Source organism: Budorcas taxicolor, chromosome 6 (assembly GCF_023091745.1).
Source record: "Budorcas taxicolor isolate Tak-1 chromosome 6, Takin1.1, whole genome shotgun sequence".
NCBI lineage: Eukaryota > Metazoa > Chordata > Mammalia > Artiodactyla > Bovidae > Budorcas > Budorcas taxicolor.
This window is the reverse complement of record NC_068915.1, coordinates 111,261,811-111,285,957: the sequence shown is the minus strand read 5'-3', so window position 1 is coordinate 111,285,957 and position 24,147 is coordinate 111,261,811. Positions and strand designations below refer to the sequence as shown.

Below are 24,147 nucleotides of genomic sequence, written 5' to 3'. Positions count from 1 at the left end.
TATTGTCAACCAGATCCTGCTTTTAACTTATGCCTTAACTCAAAATGCCTTTTGATGTGTCTTTAACGGTGAGGGTTATCATGTCTTTTTTGAACTACTCCTATTATTTCCTAACAGTAGCATTATAAATCTAAGCGTATACCTTTTGTTCTGCAACTGATAAAGAAAACATATTTTAACTTCTATTTATTGTTCACAGAGAACTGTTGGTTTTCTATGCTCTATAACTATTTAAGATGATGTGTAACTTGCCTTTTTGATGATACAGAATACCTATTTGACAATACCTTTTTCCTGGATTCCGAAATTCTGACAATGGGTTTAATGAACGCAAACTTTTCATGTATAATAAGATATTTGACTAATTATCAATACCTAGACAAGGAAAGAATAGTGTTAACTGAAGAAGTTATTTAATGTTCATTTCAAAATGCTTTTTATTTTCTTTTCGGCCATGCCGAGTAGCATGTGGGATCTTATTTCCCGGATCAGGGATTGAATACAAGCCCCTTGCATTGGAAGCACAGAGTGTAACCACTGGACCACCATAGAAGTCCCTCAATAATGCTTTTTATCATATTCCACTTCAAGATGGGTTTGTTTGAAATGGTGCAATTTCACAAAACATCAGAGAAAATAATGTATCGCCAGTAAAAAGATCCACTTGGTGAAAAGTTATCAGAGTTTCAGCTTTCCTGTTTCTGGTTAGGTCATCTGCTGAAACACCTTCACCTGGCCTGGACACAAGACTCCCTCCCTTTGCTGACTACTTTAAAGGACAAAGATGGCCTTTAGAACACCCGGTCTTCTTCAGGCCCTTACAGAACAAGAGAGATCCATTCCTACAACTGCTGCCTTAGGAAACAGGCCTTACAATTCCTTCCCTTCCAGCTCCTGTGGAGTTAAAAGCAGGGCCCATCAGCCAGTAAACGTGGTGAGACAGGAATTGGGAACTCACAGCCACAAGCAGTAAAAGCTTCCTTCCTCCTGGACAATCGGTAAATAATAGAACAGGATGGTTTTACTCTATCAAAGATCAGAGAATAACAGAATTCGAGCCTTAAGGAATCTCAGAGGCCACAGTTTTCAGTACCTTTTGATTTTCAAAATAATTCTAAAGATTTGATCAGAGCACTTGTTTTTGACTGATTTCTTAACTCAGTTTTGACAGATGTAACCAAAACAAGAGAATTGCGTGGTCACAGGGATGTTTAGAAATGTAATCTTCCCAACGGTTCCGTTTTCTGAAGAAGGATAAGGATGTTCCTAAGACATCAGCTCCTCCTTTCACTGGCGCCCGAGGGCCAGTTCCCATCTACTCGGCCTCCCTGGTCCAGCTGGGTCCCTCGCCCCCTACCCCTCCACCTGCTCTTAAATCTGTGAGGCGGCTGTCCTCTCTGCATGGAGCCCAGAACAGCCCACTCTTGAGTTCGCAACCAGGTGGGTACCCGCTGGCGACAACAGAACCCTCAAGGTCTCTGATGAACCACCACGAGGTCGATTTTTACTCTGTTCACATCCGCTTGTATCTATCAGGGCTTCCCCTGGTTGTTCAGACGGTAAAGCGTGTGGCCGTAATGCGGGATTCCCGGGTTCCATCCCTGGGTTGGGAAGATCCCCTGGAGAAGGAATAGCAACCCACTCCAGTCTTCTGGCCTGAATCCCATGGACAGAGGAGCCTGGTGGGCTACAGTAGTCCGTGGGGTCAGAGTCGGACACGTCTAAAGTGACTTCACTTTTCTAGCTCTCCAGTTGAGGTCTAGGGAACTTCCAGACAACTTAACCTTAAGCGAAGAATTCCAGTTTTCCTTAATCCAAAGGGAACCCCCAGAGGCACAGGTTTTAGTTGGCAGACAAGAAACTGACCGGCCACAAATCCCCCACCCCCTTAAACGGAGCGACCGGCCCCTTCCCGGAGTCCGGAGCATCCTGACTCCCAGCGGCGGCGGACACCGCGCTCGGTGCGGAGTCACACGCCCGAGCTGCCCAGGGCGGTCACCCCAAGTAAAGAGGGGGCGCCCCGGGTGATGAGCGAGGGCGGCCGAGAGCCGCATCCTAACCCTAACGCCGACAACCGGCCGTAGGAGGCCCGCGGGCGCGGAAAAAAAACAAACAAACAAACGCAGAAAGCACCCGGCTCCTCGGGCGGAGTCCCCGGACCCGTGCCCTCCCCGCTCCGCGCCCCCACCTGTTGGGCAGCATCTCCGGGGCACCTTCTGGCCCAAGGGCTTTGGAAACTGTCAACACCACCACCACCACCACCCCCAGAAGCCCGGGATGCTGACGGGCGAGCCTAACAATGCACAAGAGCGGGAGCCCGAGGAGCCGACCCGCGGGGCCGGCGATCATCTGGAGGCCGGCCCGCAGCGCCGCGGCCGCGCCAGCGGTGCCAAGACCGGGCGGGCGGCGGCGCCGGCGCACTCCGGGCGCCGAGCCTGCAAAAGGGGCCCCGGGCGAGCGGCCGGCCACCTCGCAGACGGCGGGCAGCGGGCGCAGCAGCAGCAGCGGCCGCCGCCGCCGCCCCGGGGCTCCTCGGCCGACCCTCCGGCCGCCGCCGCCGCCGCCGCCGCCGCCGCGCTCGGCTTGCCCCCGCCGGGGCCGCGACCCGAGCCCCGGAGGCGCTCGCTCTCCGCGGCCGCGCGGCCCGGCGGCATGGAGCCCGGCGCGGCGCGGGAGGGCAGCGCGCGTCACGGCGACGGCAGGAAGAAGATGGCGGCGGCCGTGGCGGCGGCGGCGGCGGCCGCCTCCTCTCACGCGCCGCTGACGCCAGTGGCGCGCGCCGGCCGGCGGGCCGCGGATGGCGGCGGCGGCGGCGCGGGCTCCGCTGAGGGGCGGGGCGAGGCGGGAAGGGGGCCGGCCGGGGGCGGAGGCCGGGCCGGCGCCTGGAGGGAGGCGGCGGGGACGGCTTGCTGTGCGCGGAACATGGCGGGCGTCGGCGGCGCGGCCGCCCCGAGAGAAGGCGGCGCGGACGGCGCCGAGCGGGACGGCCGCGCGGAGGCGGAGCAGCCGGGCGGCGGCGGCGGTCTCGGGCCCCCGCCGGCGCCTCAGCACACGGAGACGCTGGGCTTCTACGAGAGCGACCGGCGGCGGGAGCGGCGCCGCAGCCGCGCAGGTGAGAAGGGCGGGCGGGGAGGCGGGCGGCGCTAGGCCGCGGCCGCGGCGGCGACGGGCGGCGAGAGGCGCCGCGCGGGACTGCGGCCGCGAGCTCCGGGGGCGGCTGGGCTTGGACGGGCGCGCGCGGAGCCGCCGCGGCTCCCGAGGCGGCGCCGCGGCCGCCGACAGGCTCCTCGGGCGGGGCCGCCGGGCGATACAGCGCCCGCCCGGCCAGGTGCGTCCGAGAGACCGAGAGGGGCAGCGGCCGGGGGCGTTCGTCCCCGCTCCCTTTTCCTGCTGCTTCTGAAAGGTCTTTATTTAAGACAAACCAACGAAACGGAGCGCCTGGGGTCTCCTCCTGCCTCGATAACGTGGGCGAGCATCTCACCCCCACCCCCGGCTCGAGCTCAAAACTGAGCAGCGCGAGGCTGGATTTCATTATCTGTGTGCCAAGGTGACTTCTGTTGTGTTTCCAGCGAACTTGAGTCATCCGAACCTGTTAACTTGCTCTCTACATAATGTGTTCTTCTGCCGCAGATAACGCGGTGGTAATGGCAGTGAAGTTTCAGCCCTTCTGCCCAGGGTATAAATATTTAGCACTCCTGCACATGTTAACCTGTGAACTTTTCCTAAACGGAAACTTAAGCCACTTTTAAAAAGAAAAGAAAAGGCATCTCTTGTGAATCCTCCTTTCAGTGACCGGTTTTTAAGGCTGTTGTTTTAGTGTTGTTTCTTTCAGCTGTAGGATTTTATTCTTGTGCTCAGAAAGTTTTAAAAAGTTGCCTTTGTATTCATACTGCAGTTCTGTATGAGGCTCGAAAGAAGGGAAGACATTGAGGTGTATCATTGAATGTAGAGTGACCATAGCATTTTAATTCTTGGCGTAATTCTGAGTTTTGAAGATCAGTGGAGCCATAACTCCCTTTGAATTTCTTCCAACTACAGATTGTTTCAGCTCCACAGTAGGAGCTGCATTGGTCGTTATTTCCTGCAGTTCGTGCCAATAAATGTTTAAGTCGTCAGGCTTACTGTATCATTGGCTGTCCTTGTGTATGGAAGACTTGGAAGTCCTTTAGTGCTAACTTGGTCTGATCAAGTGAGATCGTGATTGATTTGCTAATTTTCAGAACTAATATAGGTTAGCTTTTGTAGAGATCTTTATCTTTGAAAAATTAAATTGTCTGGTTAAGTTGCCAATTTAAACTTTTGCTTGGGAGAGTGTTTACTTTCTGAATTGGTCAGATCTGAGTAAGACAGGATTAAATCTCTCAGCTGTCTGTTTACTTACTTGGACTTGAAAATTAAAAGCACTCTGGTGCAAATAGAGAGCAATGTGGCCAGGTTTCACTGTAATTTTTTGAAATATTTATGAGTTTCAGGAAATTCAGCATTATAAATGTTGCTTGCACACACAAAAAACGAAGTTGTCAGGAGCCTTTTGATAAGCACAGATGCTGGGACCCTTAGCCCCGTTTCCGTGGCCCTGCCCACCATCCCTCTGGATACCTGTAACCGTGAACTTCCACAGACTTCATGCCGCCCATGCATTCTTCCTCATCATGGGTTACTGAGGGTGGTTTACTTAACATGTTTGAAGCTGGACTTTCAACTCAGAGTTGCGGAAAGTCGTTATCAGGGACACACTTGCGCCTCTGGTTGTTTGGGTAGTTAAGTGTTTCCCCAGTTCCAGCCGTTCAGTGGAGGTGAGATACGTGTGGCAGCTCTTGAGGATCAGGACTTAGGTGAGGGTCCCAGGAGGTCTCAGCTGGAGTCACCAGCCAGCGTTGTTCTGTCTTGGCCTCCGCGTGGGCCCCTTGTCCTCTCTCCCGGGTGTCTGTCCCTCTCTGCTAGGCACACAGCTCTCGCCACTGCCAAAACCCACTCCCTAACTCTGATGCTGCTCTGGTCAAACTCTCCTCACTGGAGATTTGAAGTCTTGCAGTCATTCTGAAAGGCCCTGGGCTGCTCAAGTGCCTAGCACATTCACCCTGACCCTCCAGCATTGCTCCCTTCCGCTGCTCGGCATCCTTTCCTTCCTCTCCTGTCCAGAATTTAGAAAATTCTTCCCTAGGGGCTGCCCTGGGCCAGAGGGCCTTGGACTGGCACCACCTAGGGTCCTGTGAGCAGCATTTCTTCCTGAGTCAGATGTCTCCCAAGACTGGATGCTTGCACTAAAGGTGTTACTTTGTCCATTCTTTATATTCAGAGAAGCCTCTGCTTCTCTGGTCTTCCCTCCTTTCCTGCCAATTCAGGGCAGCCTTTGTCTTGCCTTTTGAAAGTTGGAATTTTAGTGTCTTTGTGGCCTGAAGCATCAGTTAGTTCCAAAGTCCCCTTTATCATTTCTCCCAAGGAATGTAGGCCTTTTATAAATTAGAAGTTTGTTGGCCTGTCCTAACCATCCGAGATCCTGTAAATGAACTTACAGATTAGGGGATTAGCCAGACCCTCTCAGTCCACGTAAAATAATTCAGAACATAGTGTTTGAGGTCCCTGGTTTTATTTTGTACTTGTCTGTGTTTATGTGTGTGTGCGTAGAAGGTATATGTACGTTGGTTGGTATAGATACAGCTACATCAAGGGTAACGTTTGTTTTTCTCCCTTAAACTCTTGTAATCATTTCATTCACTGAACTTCCTGAGTCGTGAGTAGCCTGGTGGTGGGCTGAGACTTTTCTCAGGTGCTGGTACTTAAATCCTAACATGGTTAGAAATGGCTAGTTCACTCCTCACTCCCAATTTTGTTCTCTTTCTCATGACGGCCGCTGTGTATTTCTTCCACCGTTGCCTCATATGGTCCTCTGTCTTGAACTCTGGTGGATATATTTATTAGTCATCACGAACTGCAGATTCATCTCTTCTTTTTTTCTTCTTAAAAAATATGTATTAACGTGTACACTTAAGAATAGTTAATGGTAACATTTATGTATATTTTACTGCAATAAAAATAAATTTAAAAATTAAAACAAAATATGACCAACATCTATTGTCGTTTTTGCTATAAGACCAGATAATAAGTACACATTGCTGGGGCTTCCCTAGTGATCCAGTGGTTTCAGGACTCCACGCCTTCACTGCCAAAGGCATGGGTTTGATCCCTGAACAGGGAACCAAGATCCTGCCAGCCAGGAGGTTCCCACCCGCCTCACCACCACTCCCCCAACCCCGCCACCCCACCAAAAAAAAGTACATGTTGCTATGTTTCCCTGCTTGTTCCCCACCTCACTGCTCTGCAGAAGTTCTAAGTGGTAGAGTTTCTGTATAATCCTGTTCCTATTTAGGAATCTAGGTCCAGCAAGTCAACTTTGGACTAAGCGTTGGGCAATCCGTTCTTGGCTTATTCGGTGGCTGAATTGCTTTGTAGACTCTGTGCTTGCCTAATCTACTTGGCTCTGTTTCATAACTCCACCACTCAGTGGCTTCGTATCCGCAGTATCTAAGTTGGCTCTAATGACTGGAGACTTAACAATGGAAGCCCTGGTGTAGAATAAACGCAGCTTCTACTGGTGAAGACGAAGCAGTGACTGTGTAATGCAGGTACTGGAGTATGTATAGGAGCAGGTGTTGCTTATAGAGCAAAAGAGCTTGGAGTAGGGTATGGGTGAACATCCAGGTTTCTGACTGTAAATGGCCCCAGTGCCGTGGGGCCCATTTCGTTCCTTTCTCAGTGGTGACTCTTCACTTCTGGAGCTTAAACTCGTTACCACCCCTTTTGCTTCTCTTCACTTTCCCTGCATTTTAGACCTCTTGCATACCTCCACGAGAGAGTGAACAGAGGAAAGAAAACTAAAGCCCAGAAAAACCAACTGACGCCTTTTTAGCAGCTCCCACGAAAGATTTCGTCTGGGACTGAGGTTCAGATTCACCATGTCTGTCCTGTTTGTAACTGAAAATTTAATATGTTAAAATACATTTTCATTTAACCAGTCCTGATCCTCTATAAAATATGTTACATGGTTATGCTTGTGGCCCGAGACTTATCCTGATGGATGATTAAAGGCCGTGATTTGGAAAATTATGCCCTAGAGTAAATCAATTTCTCATCTACAAAGGAAATTAAGAATAGTTGTAAAACTGCCTAAGAAATTACCTGGAGTGTCCACAACCCTGATACAGATAATGTAAAATTAGCTTCTTTTCTTGTGACAGATGATTGCTTTTCTTTTAAAATTCTCACCTGCTTTATTTAACTAGTACTTGCAAACTAAAAAGCAATGATACGATCTTTGACCAGGTCAATATCTTGACCTTTTTTAAGATGTTAAGCTTCCATCTGGTTCGCCCTCCAAAATTCAGTCCTAGAAGCTCATTTGGAGCCCACTTTGGGGAATGCTTGCATGAAAGAGGTCTTTGAAAAGACTGTATATCATTGACTATCAAGTTAATGATACTCTGTTCCCATTTTTAGTTCTTTGTAACCTTGTAACCTTGGAAAAAGTCACCACTCTTTTTGTATCTGTTTTCCAGCTATAAATTTATGAGTATCTTTTCTGTTATTTACTTCCCTAAATGAGGTTATTTATAAGCAGTTTGATAGCTTTAACAGCTTAAGAGGTACCTGTACTATATTTGAGTTAGGAAAGCAAGATTGCTATCATTGATTCCTAGTTGCCCTTGTACAAGGGTGTGCCTTTGTATTTGTGTAATAAACTTGTAACTAATATTTTAGTGTAACTTTAGTAAAGCCTATTAAGGAACACATTATTTAAGATCATGGAGATATGCATGTTTCATAGTATTGTCCTAGCAGTTAACCAGTATTACTTTCCAGTTTTTTTAATGGTCAATGCTATTTTAAGAAAGATATATTTAGACATATTACTGAACATGTAAATATATTTAGGATTACTCATTACTTCAAATTAATACTTTTTTATCCTGAGTTCTAATTTCTAAAACAAGCTCTCTCAGAAGATAATTAATCATAATATTTCTTTGTTCAGGTATGAGGAAGAAGCCATTTATACTATACTTTTTCTCAATTTGGATCACCAAGCAATTCTGTAGTAGATGTGTACTAATTAAAAATAATCTGGAGAAATTGATTCAGATTTATGATTGATATTATTTTCCTAGTGTTAAATGTTTATAACTGGCAAGGCTTACTTATTCAAATGTAGAAGCTCCTATTTCTATTAAACAATGAAATACTTCTATTTTTAAAAGACTTACTGAATAATAGTTCTTGTTGGTGAGAACTGGATAAATGAACTAAAATTGGTTGACATCTGAAAAGCTCAAGTGATACTGAGAAAACAAACAATTGGATTATTTTATTTCGGAAAATAATTTGCACTTACCCTATAAAGACAGATGCTCAGGTCCCCTGTGTGTGTGCTCAGTTCCTGAGCCGTGTCCAGCTCTTTGCGACCCTGTGGACTGTCGCCCGCCAGCTCCTCTGTCCGTGGGAGCTCTGGTCCACGGAACCAGCTGAGTTCTTGAAGAATGGCAGCCACAGGTCAAAGAACAGTAGTCATCTTCCCGAATAATTAGCCAGGCAGCCTGCCAGTATCGCAGGACAGGTGAGTTCAGGTCCATCCGTATGATGGAGAAAACAGTGTTTAAATCAATAGCAACAACAAACAGAAGCACTGAAACACAGCTGTGCTCCAGAGCGGACGGCTCCAGAACAGAAGTAGAAGATCTATTCAAGAATGTATCCGTGACCAGGCAAAGGCTGGGGGGCGGCCGGGCGGGGACCAGACAGCAGCAGGACTGCCGCGCCACCCCTGAGGAGCTCGGGCCACAGGCAGCAGAAGCCCCTTCTGCAGTGGGGGTCAGAGGCTCCTCCTGGGAGATGGGAGCCAGGCAGGGCTCAGCCATCTTCTCTAGAATGATCGGCAGAGAGACGGATGGCAATTACGGTCCAGGGGAGAGTGTGTGTGCAGTCGCTCAGCCGTGTCCAGCTGTTTGCAGCTCCAGGGGCTGCAGCACGCCATGCTTCCCTGTCTTTCACCATCTCCTGGAGTTTGCTCAAATTCATGTCCATCGAGTCGGTGATACTGTCTGACTGTCTCATCCTCTCCTGTCTGCTTCTCCTTTTGCCTTCAGTCTTTGCAGCATCAGGGTCTTTGCCAGTGAATCAGCTTGTCGAATCAGTTGGCCAAAGTATTGGAGCTTCGGCGTCAGTCCTTCCAATGAATATTCAGGGTGGATTTCCTTTAGGATTGACTAGTTTGATCTCCTCGCAGTCCAAAGAACTCTCTAGAGTCTTCTCCAGCACCACAGTTTGCATCAATTCTTCGGTGCTGGGTCCTATTCCCAACTTGCCTCTTAGCTTTTCAGTGACTTTGGACAAGTCTCTGAAGCGCTATGAGCCTCAGATTCTTGATTTGAAAAACGTGAACACTGTCAACTGCGCCTGTAGCTCTGACTTGTGGTGAGGGTTTTTTGAAGTAATGTGTGCAGCACCTTTGTAAGCCACCTCAGTCAGGTGCTTCATTTGTGTTAGTCCCTCAGTCGTGTCTTGACTCTTTGCCAGGCTCCCCTATACATGGAATTCTCTAGGCAAGAATACTGGAGTGTGTGGCCATTCCTTTCTCCAGGGGATCGTCCTACTCCAGGGATCGAGCGCAGGTCTCCTGGCGTTACAGGCAGTTCTGAGCCACCAGAGAAACAGAGGACCCCAATTCCTTAAGCAGGGCCAGTCCTTCAGGAGTGTGTGTGTGGGGGGGGGGGGGTGGACAGGGAGGAGTGTGGGGAGGAGGAGGGAGGAAAGCTTTCCAATCTGTCTCACCCCATGAAACTTGGTTCCTTTGTTAGTATTGCTTTAATGTTTCTTTTAAAACTTCTCCAACCCGCTGCTGCTGCTGCTAAGTCACTTCAGTCGTGTCCAACTCTGTGCGACCCCATAGAGAGCAGCCCACCAGGCTCCCCTATCCCTGGGATTCTCCAGGCAAGAACACTGGAGTGGGATGCCACTGCCTTTTCCACTCCAACCCACTAGTATGGTGTTAATGATAGGTAAACCCTACCCTTACACTCAGCTCACTCGGGGCTGGACTTGGGGAAGGAAGATCCGGATACATGGTGCTTGGTTTCAGAAAGTTTGAGGGCTGGCAAGGGAGCTGCTTAGTAAACAGTGTAACATCACAGAAGTAAACCCAGGGTGCTGGGAACATGGAGATAGGGTCGGGGGGTGGTTCCCAGTTTTCCAGAACACGGTGGCCTGTTTACAAAAGCACTGAAGATGATAGACAGAATAATCTAGTGCCAGAAAGCACAGGCTTTAGGGATGGACTGCTTGATTTGAATGCTGGCTGTACTGTTCACTTCTTCTGTGACCTGGGAGGCCTCCTTCACTTCTCTGTGCCTCAGTTTCTTCATCTATAAAATGGGCATGATGATAGAGCCTGTCTCGTGGTTATGAGAACTGTGTACTCAAAACATGTTTTATCCTTTAATGCTTGTGTTTACTGTTAACTTTTCCATTGGAGAATCAAAATTGGTGTTTAAAACTGAAATTCTTGCATTTCTAGAGGTAGAATCCTGATACAGTACTTCTTCACATTTATAATAGAGTTAAAACACCCTCATAGGTTTATATTTTACAGTTCTTTAAAACTCGTTTAAGGAAAGTTCCTTAGGTTATACAGTTTGTTAAGTGTGCTTGTTAGACGTGTTCGCTTTTATCCTTGGAAGCAGGATTGCAGACGTAGCAATAAACACTAGGTGCCCACCAAACTCGGATTGGCTAGTGCTCTGGACCACAGGAGGTGGCTAGTGAGTGGTCCAGACAGCGTGTCACGCTCTGCGGCCTTCACGACCTTTCATACCCGGTCGCTCGAACGTCCTTTGTGAATGACGAGCTGGTAACAGGTGTAAAACCGCTCCAAGCCTCGGTTTCCCTCTTCTGTGACCGTTGAGATCTGTGGGCGGAGCGGGGTCCCAGGACCAGTGGAGACAGAACCGGTGCGGATCCGCCCTCATCTGACTGCTCTCCCTGCGTCCTCCTCTGGACCAGGACAAAACCCTCACTGTGGAGGAAGTTCCGTCGTCTGCAGGCCCAGGGAGGACACCGGCCCAGAGGATAACTTTTTAAATAAACAAGGGTGCAGGGTCGGGCTGCAGCCCGTGGGCCCACCCAGCCTGAGCTTGCCCAGGTTCAGGACCAAAGGAAGAGCCGGGACTCGGCAACAGAGAGACCTCAGTGGTTTGAAATGGATGGGGTGGGGGGCTCCCAGGGAGAAGGGGGCTCTTTGGTTACCAGGGAAACCAGCCGAAGGCCGCGCCCCTCCCCACCCTTTGACCAGCACAGGCTAGGGCTGGGGGCGCCTCTGCAGGAAGGTCAGCCCTGCGCCAGGGACACAGGTGAAGTAGGCCCTGGTCGGTCAGCAGATGGACAGAGAGCAAGAGGACAGCCATCTTGAGTGGCCTGACCACACGGACAGCTCATCCCAGCCTTTCGGTTTAACTCATGTAACAGCCTGTTTATCTAATCCTTCACACACCGAGATACTAGCTCTTGCCCCTCAGCTCCCTTCCCTGCCGTTACTGTGTGTGGACAATGAGCCGGGGCTCTTATTGGCTGTGCCCCTGGGGCGGAGTGCAGGTGCCTGTCAGGGACCGTCCTTTGGATGCTCACTGACCGGATGCTCCAGAGCTCTTCCCTGCTGAGAGTGCCTACATCTCAGAACACACCTGCCCCAGTCCCGGGCTCTGTGCTCAAGAAGCTGCCGCGCTCTGCTTCTGCTGCCTCTCATTTCCAGTTCTTGCTCTCCGCCACACCTTCCTCTGAGACTGCCTTCCTCTCCTCTGAGCCACTCATTCGTTGAGGGAGCATCGGCTGAGCCCTCTTCAGCGCTGTGTCCTGAGGGTGCAGAGGGAAAGAACACCGGATGAGAGTGTGTGTGTACCCGGGCTCCAGAGGAAACCCGGGGAGTCTTCCTGGAGCAGATGACTCCGCGTGTTACTCGTCCTCGGAGGCTCACCTGTGTGCTCACACGAGTGGACAGAGGGAGCCGACATACAGCGTTTGCCCGCGGTGAGACGTGTTGTACCTAGAGAACAGTGACCTTAACGTTCAGGGGAGGCAGGCGTGCTGCGCGGCGGGAAAGAAAGTTAACCTGGGCCCAAGTTGGCAGGGCTCTGCTGTCGCCCCTGCCAGGGTGTTGACCTCGCCTGGAGGTGCCACGAGCCCGGAAGGGTTTCTGCCGCCGGCCTGTGTGTGTGCCGACCCGGGCCAGGCCAGGTGGGGCCCAGGGGAGCAAGGAGCAGAAGGCAGGCGCTGGTCAGCCTCTGTGGTAACCTGGAGAGGGGGGGAGGACCACACACAGGCGGAGTCCGGAAGAAGAGGGTAAGTTTGTAAACGTTTTGAGGAGTCATCAGGGCTTGGAAAGGGGCCGGAGGAGATGGTCAGAATCGGCCCCCAGCTGCCGGCCTGGAGCTGTGTCACTGGTGAGCCCTGGACTAACGGTGGGGCTGCAGTAGTGGGGGTTAACGGGGAAAGGGTGGATTGCAGTTTGCCGGCTAAAGGTGCCTTTGGAAATTTAGGTGGAGTTGCCCACAAGGCAGTGGGAAGTAGGAGTCCAGGCTCAGAAGTCAAAAGCGGAAGCTATGGCAACGTCAGGATTGAGGTGATGGTTTTGACCTTAGATCACCCCAGGAGAGTATGTGTAAGGAAGAAAGATAAGAAGAATGAAGAAAAGGTACCTGGTGGCACATGAAACAATATGGCCTAAAGGGTGGCCGGGAGTTCACTGGAGCCCTGCCCTGGTGCATGCGTGTGTGCGTGTGAAGCCGCTCCGTCATATCCGACTCTTTGCGGCCCCACGGGCTGTGGCCCGCCAGGCTCGTCTGTCCGTGGGATTCTCCAGGCAAGAGGACAGGAGCGGGTTGCCATGCCCTCCTCCAGGGGCTCTTCCCCACCCAGGGATCGAACCCTTGTCTCTGGCATCTACCTGCATTAGCAGGCAGGTTCCTGACCCCTGGCGCCACCTGGGAAGCACATAAGAAGCAAGAGCACCCAACCAAACCCGCAAGCCCTTCAGGATCAGGTGGAGGAAGACCAGGGAATCTGGTGACGCGACCCTCAGGGCTCGTGACCCCGCTCGCTGGCGTCAGTGCCAGTTTGTGCCAGCGCAGTTTCTTCTGCTTCCTGAATGTCCCGTTGCTTCCCAGCATTCATTCACTTGAAAGAATTGATATTCTTCTGACTCTCTTCTGTCCAGTTGGAAAACCGAACTGCGTTCAAGTCTTAACTGTTTGGTCTTTCTCTTCCGTTTTAGCTGTCCTTGTTTATAGCACAAAACACTCTTTTTTCCTCTCTCCTTCAGGCAGTAGAGCTTGTGCTGGATCTGGCCAGCCACCAACGTGTTAGAAGGTTCCGAGCCAGAGGCTTCACTCTGCACGGATGCGGTTGCCTTGAGGCACGCATGGTGTGGTTCACACCTGTGTCTGTGGCTTCTGCCGTAGTGTCCTGAGAGCGCCACGATCGTGGGCACTGTGCGGTCTGACCTGCCTCTCTGCCCGGCTGCAGTAGGCACAGGTCGGGTTCTCTCTCCACCCCTTTCAGTCTCCAGGTGGCTTTCATGGTACCGCTGACTCTCCAAGTCAATTATGAATCTTGAGTTTAAAGAAATCTGTAATTTGGGGGTGGGTGGGACTCTCACTTCTGCACATAAGCGAGCCGCTTCACCTCATGTTCAAGGAACTTGCTGTCCCAGTGCTGGAGGAAGTCAGCTGTTTTAGGCCCACTGAGAGGTAGTAAGTCCGCTTCTGAGTCTTCCTAGGGCTCTTCCAGAGTGTTTAGGACTGTACGCTCTTCCCCACCCCTGCAGCCTTTAAATCCTGGCGTCACATAAGACGGAACTCCGCAGGTGGACGCTCGTGGGTGAAATTGACCTCCCTGCCTTGTCATCTGTGGGTGGGAACAGCAACGTGGGGTTTGAGGAAGGAGCAAGAGGCCAGCTTGGAGCAGAGAGGACGCTTTGCAGCCCTTGGTGTCCTGAGTCTGGGAAGAGAGGGCGGCCTCCCAGGGAGTGAAGGAGGGAGGGGGCTGAGAGGTCGCCCAGGTGGTGGGCTGCCGGGAAGCATGGCCCACATAGTGGAAACGTTGGGATCAGGTAACAGCCTTACTTGCCATCCCAGGTCTGCCAGATACAGCCCAGTGGAAAGTGTTCAGCCTCCTCCGGCCTTTGTTTCCTCAGCTGAGATGAGAGAATGGAGGGTGAATTTGCATCAGAGGAATGGAAAACAGGGGACAGGTCCACGGGGAGTGCGGTCTTCAGATGGGGTTGAGGTTCTGTTGGGAAGCCTTCACCTGGGGAAATGGTGTTATTTAGACTCTGGCATGCATTGGAGAAGGAAATGGCAACCCACTCCAGTGTTCTTGCCTGGAGAATCCCAGGGACGGGGGAGCCTGGTGGGCTGCCATCTCTGGGGTCACACAGAGTCGGACACGACTGAAGCGACTTAGCAGCATCTCTGAGGCTGAAGAAGAAGGAAGAAATTGTAGCAGTGTCCAGCGTGTTCTTCGGCCCAGCTCACCCTGGACTGGAGCAGTGCCTCTCGGGAGACCCGGCTCGTGTGTGTGTGTCTCCGTTTTGTATCTACTTGGTACCTGCTCTGTGTGGGGGGTGTTTGTGCGTGTGTGTGTGTCTCCATTTTGTGTGCACTTGGTACCCACTCTGTGTGTGTAGGTGTGTATGTGTGTGTGTCCCCTGTTTTGTGTGCACTTGGTACCCACTCTGTGTGTGTGTCTCCATTTTGTGTGTACTTGGTACTCTGTGCATGTAGGAGTGTGTGTGTGTGTGTGTCTCGGTTTTGTATGTACTTGGCTCCTGCTCTGTGTGGGGGGTGTTTGTGCCTGTGTCTGTGTCTTCTGTTTTGTGTGCACTTGGTACCCATTCTGTGTGTATGTGTGCGTGTGTGTGTGTGTATGTCTCCGTTTTGTGTGTACTTGGTACCCACTCTGTGTGTATGTGTGCGTGTGTGTGTGTCTGTGTCTCTGTTTTGTGTGCACTTGGTACCCGCTCTGTGTGGGTAGGTGTGTGTGTGTTTGCGTCTCCATTTTGTGTGCACTTGGTACCCACTCTGTGTGTGTGCGTGTGTGTGTGTCTCCGTTTTGTATGCACTCAGTACCCACTCTGTGTGTGTGTGTGTGTCTCCGTTTTGTGTGTACTTGGTACCCACTCTGTGTGGGTGTGTGTGTGTGTCTCCGTTTTGTATGCACTCAGTACCCACTCTGTGCGTGTGTGTGTGTCTCCGTTTTGTGTGTACTTGGTACCCACTCTGTGTGTGTGTGTCTCCGTTTTGTGTGTACTTGGTACCCACTCTGTGTGTGTGTGTGTGTGTGTCTGTCTCCGTTTTGTATGTACTTGGTACCCACTCTGTGTGTGTGTGTGTCTGTCTCCGTTTTGTGTGTACTTGGTACCCACTCTGTGTTTGTGTGTGTGTGTGTGTCTGTGTCTCCATTTTGTGTGTACTTGGTACCCGCTCTGTGTGGGTGGGTGTGTGTGTTTGCGTCTCCATTTTGTGTGTACTCGGTACCCACTCTGTGTGTGTGTGTGTCTCCATTTTGTGTGTACTTGGTACCTGCTCTGTGTGTGTGTGTGTGTGTGTGTCTCCATTTTGTGTGTACTTGGTGCCTGCTCTGTGTCTGTTTGTGTGTGTGTGTCTCCGTTTTGTGTGCACTCAGTACCCACTCTGTGTGTTTGTGCGTGTATCTCCATGAGTATCTTTTGCCCTGCCTTCTGCTCTGCGTCAGCCCAGGCCCTCTATCACCTAAGACTCCTCACTAGACTCTCACAGAGAACTTCTGACTTATATTCTGGCTTATAGCAATGGCCCCTGGTATATTCCCCTGACATTGGCAGTTTATATCACACAAGAACAGCAGTTTTCTCACTGTCTGCTGATGGCTTATGTGCAGTTCAGCTCTGGGCACCGAAACGGAGATTGCTTTGTTTTACGTATGTGTCACCTGGGGCGCCAGCTAGCCATGGAAGGCGCCTGGTAAACGCTGTTCTTTTTTTCTGTCTTTTTTCCTTGTAGAGCTGTCACTGTTCAGGTTCCTCAGCGCTGAACTAACCAGAGGGTACTTCCTTGAACATAACGAGGCCAAGTATACAGAAAGAAGAGAAAGAGTGTACACGTGCATGCGGATACCAAGGGAACTGGAAAAGGTACTGTCATCTGCGTCTTTTTTAATTGCTTGCCATCATTTTGAAAATTATGTCAGCATGTTAATTCTATTAAGAACAATTTGAACTGCTTGAGTGGAATTTTTAAAATATTGGGAATAATGTGATCATGAATAATTAGGTGGGATAGGAGTTCCCAGATAGGAAGAGTCTTTCACAAGTGCATTTTTCGGTGTCAGATCCAGTGATCTGTAACTTCGCTATTTATTAAACTTGCTGAATCCCATTTGACTCTTCCCTGCTGGCTCAGTGGTAAAGAATCTGCCTCCAATGCAGGAGTCGGGGGTGTGATCCCTGGGTCAGGAAGATCCCCTGGAGGAGGAAATGGGAACGCACCCTGAGTCTTCTTGCCCGGAGAATCCTGCGGAGCGAGGAGCCCTCGCCCACCAGGCTCCCCGTCCATGGGACCACAGACGAGCTGGACGCGCCTGGCGACTAAAGAACACGAACAGCAGTTCCCATTTCTGTCCCATCCAGATAACTTTCTTCAAGGAATTACTGTCCTATTATATCCTTCTAGTTCTCTTCAGTTTGTTTTTCCTAGAAGCAGGTTTTTTTTTTCCCCATTCAGCACGACATAAATTATTTAATTTCACCCTTTGTTAAGGTATCAGTTTCTCAGAAAGCCCTCATTTTTAAAAATGTAAAGGACAGTTTCTTCAAAGAAAATTAGATGGTCTGTTTCACCTTCAACACAGAAAGCATCCCAGTCGGGAATAAACACGTAGCAACAGCACTGATCCTTCCATGTGGTGCTCCCTTGACGTGCCCTAGGCCACCAGGACTGATCAGATGCGAAGCCAAGGCTACCCTTTTCCTCTGCATTCACAGAGTTGATGAGTCTGAACCATCTGGAAATGTCTTATAAGAAGGAAAGAGTTAAGTGATAATTCAGCTTTCAGTTCAGTTCAGTCGCTCAGTCGTGTCTGACTCTTAGCAACCCCAGGGGCTGCAGCACACTAGGCTTCCCTGTCCATCACCAATTCCCAGAGCTTGCTCAAACTCATGTCCATTGAGTCGGTGATGCCATCCAACCATCTCATCCTTTGTCATCCCCTTCTCCTGCCTTCAGTCTTTCCCAGTATCAGGATCTTTTCTAAGGAGTTAGTTCTTCGCATCAGGTGGCCAAAGTATTGGAGCTTCAGCATTAGTCCTTCCAGTGAATATTCAGTGCTGATTTCCTTTAGGATTGCCTGGTTTGATCTCTTTGAAGTCCAAGGGACTCTCAAGCCTTCTCCAACAGTACAGTTCAAAAATACCAATTCTTCAGCGCTCCGCTTTCTTTATGGTCCAGCTCGTACACCCATGGAAGTTTCTTACAAGGAAAGAGTTAAGCAATAATTCAGCTTTAGCTATGCTACAACTTGTCTTCATACATTTTTAGAAACAGAACTTTTGCTGTTTGAGTCATTTCCCTGGAGTCAGTTTCTCTTAGGTTGGCATGGAAGGGTTTAGTTGGTGCGCTTTCTCCGTGGGCTCTGACAACAGGAGGGGCGGTAGACAGCGAGAAGGGAAGGCACAGGCCTTTCTAACCATCCGTCCGTTTGGTAGAAGGAGGAGGGGCACGTGTGAAGGGGCAGCTTGACAGACCTTGTTTCTGTGGGTTTTTGGTGGCGGGTGTCACTCGAGAGCTTTGGGGGGTTCTGTATTGGGGTGAGGGTAGAGAGTGGGGGAGCCAGCAGACGTTTGAGACGATGAAGCAGTTTGGTGCCTTTGGCCAGGATCCTCAAACACGCGTGGCTGTTACCGAGTCACTGCTTTTCTCTGGGGCTCTGTGCCAGAGCCGAGGCCTGGAGGTGAGAGAGGTGTTTGGGGCGGGGGGAGGGGTGCAGCCCTCCTCCCCAGGGCGGCAGCTCCTTTGTTTTGTGTATTAGAGTAGCTTTAAGGTTTTGTCCAGGAGGAACCTGGTGGGTGATGTTTCTTCTGCTTGAAAAAAGAATTTTTTGTTTAAAGTAATTCTTGTGTCTTTCTAAAACACCTTAACCTGCTTTTCAGAGCTCACTTTTTTCTGCCAGTGATCAGCCATGGGCTGGAAGTGGGAGGCTGCTGCAGGAGGCCCTGCCGGGGGTCTGCCTTCCCTCTGCAGCCTGGATGCTCATCCACCTGTCTGTCTGAGCTGCTGGCCTCCCGCTTTGCTCTGGGCAAGCCCAGAGGGTCATGTCCACTGTCCACAGGCAGACTTTATGGACTTCAACTAAGGAGGTGTCCTTCTGACCCCTTGTACCACTCCACCTGTGGTAGAAATAACTCACAGTGACCGCAGCCCCTGTAACCGTCAGCTCATCAGAGCCAGGCTCAGTACACCCATCCCTTCTTTTTCCTCGTCTGTTGTTCAGTCACTAAGTTGTGTCCAACTCTGCGACCCCATGAACTGCAACACGCCAGGCTCCTCTGTCCTCCTCTCTCTCCCGGAGTTTGCTCAGATTTACGTCCATTGTGTCAGTGATGCCATCCAACTATCTCACTTTCTGCCGCCCCCTTTTGCCTCAGTCTTCCCCAGTATCAGGGTCTTTTCCAGTGAGTCGTCTCTTCATATTAGTGGCCAAAGTTTTGGAACTTCAACTTTAGCATCAGTCCTTCCAGTGAATATTCAGAGATAATTTCTGTTAGGATTGACTGGTTTGATCTCCTTGTAGTAGGGGACTCTTGAGAGTCCTCCAGCACCACAGTTCTTTTCCTCATTATCAGCATTGAAATTACAAGCAAGTTTCTGGGTGGATTTCTCACAGAAACTTGTAAGCATTTCATATTTGTCATTGTGAGTATTAAGTTGTCTTCTGGGAAAATCTCTGCAGGTCTTGATGGGGCTTCAGTATAAACCAGTGTTTTTCAACCTGTGGTCTGCTATAGGGCCACTAGTAGGTGGAATAACCCATGCAGTAGGTTGTAATTGCTGAGGATTTATTCTGTTTAATTGAAGAATAGAAAAAGTATCACATTGCATTCGTTGCCTGTACTCAGGGTAAGTGGGTTTTTTTTTTTTTTTTTTTTTTTGAAACTTTGGTTTCACTTGTATGTGTGTGAAACATTATTAACGTGAGAAAAGTTTAGTGGACACCGCTCACACACAGTTGCCATTATGTTCTAATCCTATTGCCCGCGAGAAAGGCTTTTGGTTTTAGGCCTATTTAAGACATGTTGATTTAGTCTCTGAGAACAATACTTCAGGTGTTTTACTGCTTAAAATATACAGAAGAATATCATCTTTTTCAGTTTAGAGAAGTTTCTTCTGTTAGGTTGGTGCAAAAGTAATTGCACGTTGGCCCTTTGATATTGGAGTACATTCTTATATAAATGTAGTTATGTTATACCCCATTTTAAGGCTCATTTCTCACTTTATGTTTTTTTTGCTAGTGACTTGCTACTTGCTGTTTGTTTTACATTTAAGACTATAAAAATGATATTAGACAAAAAGCAAATTTGAGTAATTTTTTAATTCAAATTCAAAGTGGGTCGTAAAGCAGCAGAGACAGTTCACAACATCAGCAATGCATTTGGCCAAGGAACTGCTAATGAACATATAATGCAGTGGTAATTCAAGAAGTTTTAGAAAGGAGGTGAGAGCCTTGAAGATGACGGGCTTAGTGGCTGCCCATTGGAAGTTAGCAACAACCAATTGAGAGCAATTATCAAGGCAGATCTTACAACTACATAAGAAGTTGCCAAAGAACTCATCGTCAGCCATTCTACATTCATTCAGCATTTGAAGCAAATTGGGAAGGTAAAAAAGCTCGATAAGTGACTGCTTCATGAGCTGACTGAAAAATCAAAATAAAATCATTGTTTTGAAGTGTCCTCTCTGATTCTCTTCAACAACAACGAACCATTTCTTGATCGGATTGTGATGTGTGACGAAAAGTGGGTTTTATACAACCAGTGATGACCAGCTCAGTGGCTAGACCAAGAAGAAGCTCCAAAGCACTTCCCCAAACCAAACTTGCACCAAAAAACAAATGACCTTGGACACTAGTGCTCTCCTGCCAGTCTGATCCACTCCAGCTTTCCAAATCATGGCAAAACCACTATATCTGAGAAGTGTGCTCAGCAAATCGATGAGATGCACTGAAAACTGCTACGCCTGCAGTCAGCACTGGTCAACAAAGCAGGCCCAATTCTTCTGCACAACAACACCCAGCCACATATTGCAAAACCAAGGCTTCAAACGTTGAACAAATTGGGCTACAGAGTTCTGCCTCGTTCACCATAGTCACCTGACCTCTTGCCGACCAACTACCACTTCTTCAAGCATTTTGACAGCTTTTTGTAGGGAAAACACTGCCATAACCAGCAGGAGGCAGAAGATGGTTTCCAGGAGTCCACTGAATCCTAAAGCATGGATTTGTATACTACAGGAATAAAAAAACTTATTTCTGTTGGCAAAAATGTGTGGATTGTAATGGTTCCTATTTTGATTAATAAAGATGTGTTTGAGCCTAGTTATAATCTAAAATTCACAGTCCAAAACCACAATTTCTTTTGTATCAACAAAATCACTGTAGGTGGTGATTGCAGCCATGAAATTAAAAGACGCTTACTCCTTGGAAGGAAAGCTATGACCAACCTAGATAGCATATTCAAAAGCAGAGACATTACTTTGCTGACTAACGTCCGTCTAGTCAAGGCTATGGTTTTTCCAGTGGTCATGTATGGATGTGAGAGTTGGACTGTGAAGAAGGCTGAGCGCCAAAGAATTGATGCTTTTGAACTGTGGTGTTGGAGAAGACTCTTGAGAGTCCCTTGAACTGCAAGGAGATCCAACCAGTCCATTCTAAAGGAGATCAGTCCTGGGATTTCTTTGGAAGGAATGATGCTAAAGCTGAAACTGCAGTACTTTGACCACCTCATGTGAAGAGTTGACTCACTGGAAAAGACTCTGATGCTGGGAGGGATTGGGGGCAAGAGGAGAAGGGGACGACAGAGGATGAGATGGCTGGATGGCGTCACCAACTCGATGGAAGTGAGTTTGAGTGAACTCCGGGAGTTGGTGATGGACAGGGAGGTCTGGCGTGCTGCGATTCATGGGGTTGCAAAGAGTCGGACACGACTGAGTGACTGAACTGAACTGAATAAGACTAAGTGGAGCATAGAGGAAAACAGACTTAGATTTCAGTTTAATTCCAGGCTTAAATATCTCATAACAGCATGAATTCACTCTGCTGTCTCTAAGGCCTTTATTAGACGTGGGGAGGGGGTCCCACTTCAGGCGTTTATCGTGAGAGTTGAGAGGCAGTCGAGACATTTGTGGTAATATAACTTAATTTTATTGGTTATCTTTGGGTTTATTTATCCAATATATAATGCCATACTAATCTTCTTTTAAATGTTCTTGTTTTTGAGGGGGATACACGCTACTGTATTTCCACCTAACCTTTGCAAAAAGAGAAACTTGATAATTAAAGAGCACTTTGTGTCTTCAGGAGTTGCAGATACTATAAAGCATGTAATTAATGCTTATTATTTTAAAGTCAAGAGAAAGGTCAACTCAGTATCTCCAACTGAACCTGTTTAGTGATTGTTAAAAAGAAAAAAAAGACAGGTTTTTTGTGTAATATTGTTAGTAGATAAACATGTTATACTTGACATTTAATAAAGATGAATTGCTTATATATTTAAAGTAGTTTTCCTAGTTATTAGCACATTTTTATGCTTGAACTTCTCAATGTGATGTAAGGATATGACATTTTGGAGCATTTGTTGACTTGGGGGCAGCACTTCTTCTTTTCCTCCGCAGTCCTTTCCCCATGCTCCCACCTGCTCCAGGGGTTCTTGTCTAGATCTGCTACTAACTGCTCATATGCTCCACCTTGGGAGCTGTATTTTCTTCTTCCACACAAAGAGGAAGCTAAACTGCAGGATCTCTGCATCCTGAACTGAGAGCCAGGATAGCAAAGTGGTTAAAGGGCATGAACTCGAAGCCCAGCCTGCCTGAATTTGGATCTTGGCTCCACAGTTTATCAAGTGTGAGGCTGTGACCAGTTCACTTCTGTCTCCGTGTGCCTCAGTTTTCTCATCCGAATGCTAACTACGTGGCAGGCCTTCTGTGGGCTTCCTAGATGGCTCAATGGTAAAAATCCAGGTTGGATCCCTGGGCGGGGAAGATCCCCTGGAGAAGGAAATGGCAACCCACCCAGTACTCCTGTTTGGATAATCCCATAGACGGAGGAGCCTGGCAGGCTTCAGTCCATGGGTTCACAGGAGTCGGACATGACTTAGCAACTAAACAGCAAAAGCCTTCTGTAAGTGTTTTAAGATCTTTACAAATCTCACTTCAGTTCACTCGCTCAGAGATAATGCTTGCTCAGTCGTGTCCGACTCTTTGCGACCCCATGAATTGCAGCACGCCAGACCTCCCTGTCCATCACCAACTCCCGGAGTTCACTCAGACTCACGTCCATCGAGTCGGTGATGCCATCCAGCCATCTCATCCTCTGTCGTCCCCTTCTCCTCTTGCCCCCAGTCCCTCCCAGCATCAGAGTCTTTTCCAGTGAGTCAACTCTTTGCATGAGGTGGCCAAAGTACTGGAGTTTCAGCTTTAGCATCATTCCTTCCAAAGAAATCCCAGGACTGATCTCCTTTAGAATGGACTGGTTGGATCTCCTTGCAGTCCAAGGGACTCTCAAGAGTCTTCTCCAACACCACAGTTCAAAAGCATCAATTCTTTGGCGCTCAGCCTTCTTCACAGTCCAACTCTCACATCCATACATGACCACTGGAAAAACCATAGCCTTGACTAGACGGACCTTAGTCGGCAAAGTAATGTCTCTGCTTTTGAATATGCTATCTAGGTTGGTCATAGCTTTCCTTCCAAGGAGTAAGCGTCTTTTAATTTCATGGCTGCAATCACCATCTGCAGTGATTTTGGAGCCCAAAAAATAAAGTCTGACACTGTTTCCACTGTTTCCCCATCTATTTCCCATGAAGTCATGGGACCAGATGTCATGATCTTCGTTTTCTGAATGTTGAGCTTTAAGCCAACTTTTTCACTCTCATCTTTCACTTTCATCAAGAGGCTTTTGAGGTCCTCTTCACTTTCTGCCATAAGGCTGGTGTCATCTGCATATCTGAGGTGATTGATATTTCTCCCGGCCATCTTGATTCCAGCTTGTGTTTCTTCCAGTCCAGCATTTCTCATGATGTACTCTGCACAGAAGTTAAATAAGCGGGGTGACAATATACAGCCTTGATGCACTCCTTTTCCTATTTGGAACCAGTCTGTTGTTCCATGTCCAGTTCGAACTGTTGCTTCCTGACCTGCATACAGATTTCTCAAGAGGCAGGTCAGGTGTTCTTATATTCCATCTCTTTCAGAATTTTCCACAGTTTATTGTGATCCACACAGTCAAAGGCTTTGGCCTAGTCAACAAAGCAGAAATACATGTTTTTCTGGAACTCTCTTGCTTTTTCCATGATCCAGCGGATGTTGGCAATTTGATCTCTGGTTCCTCTGCCTTTTCTAAAACCAGCTTGAACATCAGGAAGTTCACGGTTCACATATTGTTGAAGCCTGGCTTGGAGAATTTTGAGCATTACTTCACCAGCGTGTGAGATGAGTGCAATTGTGCGGTAGTTTGAGCATTCTTTGGCATTGCCTTTCTTTGGAATTGGAATGAAAACTGACCTTTTCCAGTCCTGTGGCCACTGCTGAGTTTTCTAAATTTGCTGGCATATTGAGTGCAGCACTTTCACAGCATCATCTTTCAGGATTTGAAATAGCTCCACTGGAATTCCATCACCTCCACTTAGCAAATTGCAATGCCCTGCCCTGGGAGAACAGGAAGAGGTTTGAAAGGTTTCTTGTCCCCTGGTTGTACTGCAGTGGCCGTTTGATTTGCGGTGGGGATGGCAGTCTCCCTGGGCTGAGTCCAGCAGGGAGTGGTTGGGAGGGGACTGGTTTTCAAGGTTCTCTGTGTCCCTCC

At 48.8% G+C, this 24,147-nt stretch overlaps 1 protein-coding gene across 1 annotated transcript in view; it reads left to right on the top strand.

Moving 5' to 3' along the window:
• Positions 1-2,709: 2,709 nt before the first annotated feature.
• The window catches only part of TAPT1 (transmembrane anterior posterior transformation 1), a 63,202-nt gene continuing 41,764 nt past the window's right edge, over positions 2,710-24,147 (top strand). The window contains exons 1-2 of the mRNA XM_052641731.1: positions 2,710-3,112; positions 16,083-16,213. Coding sequence (XP_052497691.1) covers positions 2,710-3,112; positions 16,083-16,213 — 534 coding nt within the window. The remainder of the gene's footprint in view (positions 3,113-16,082; positions 16,214-24,147) is intronic.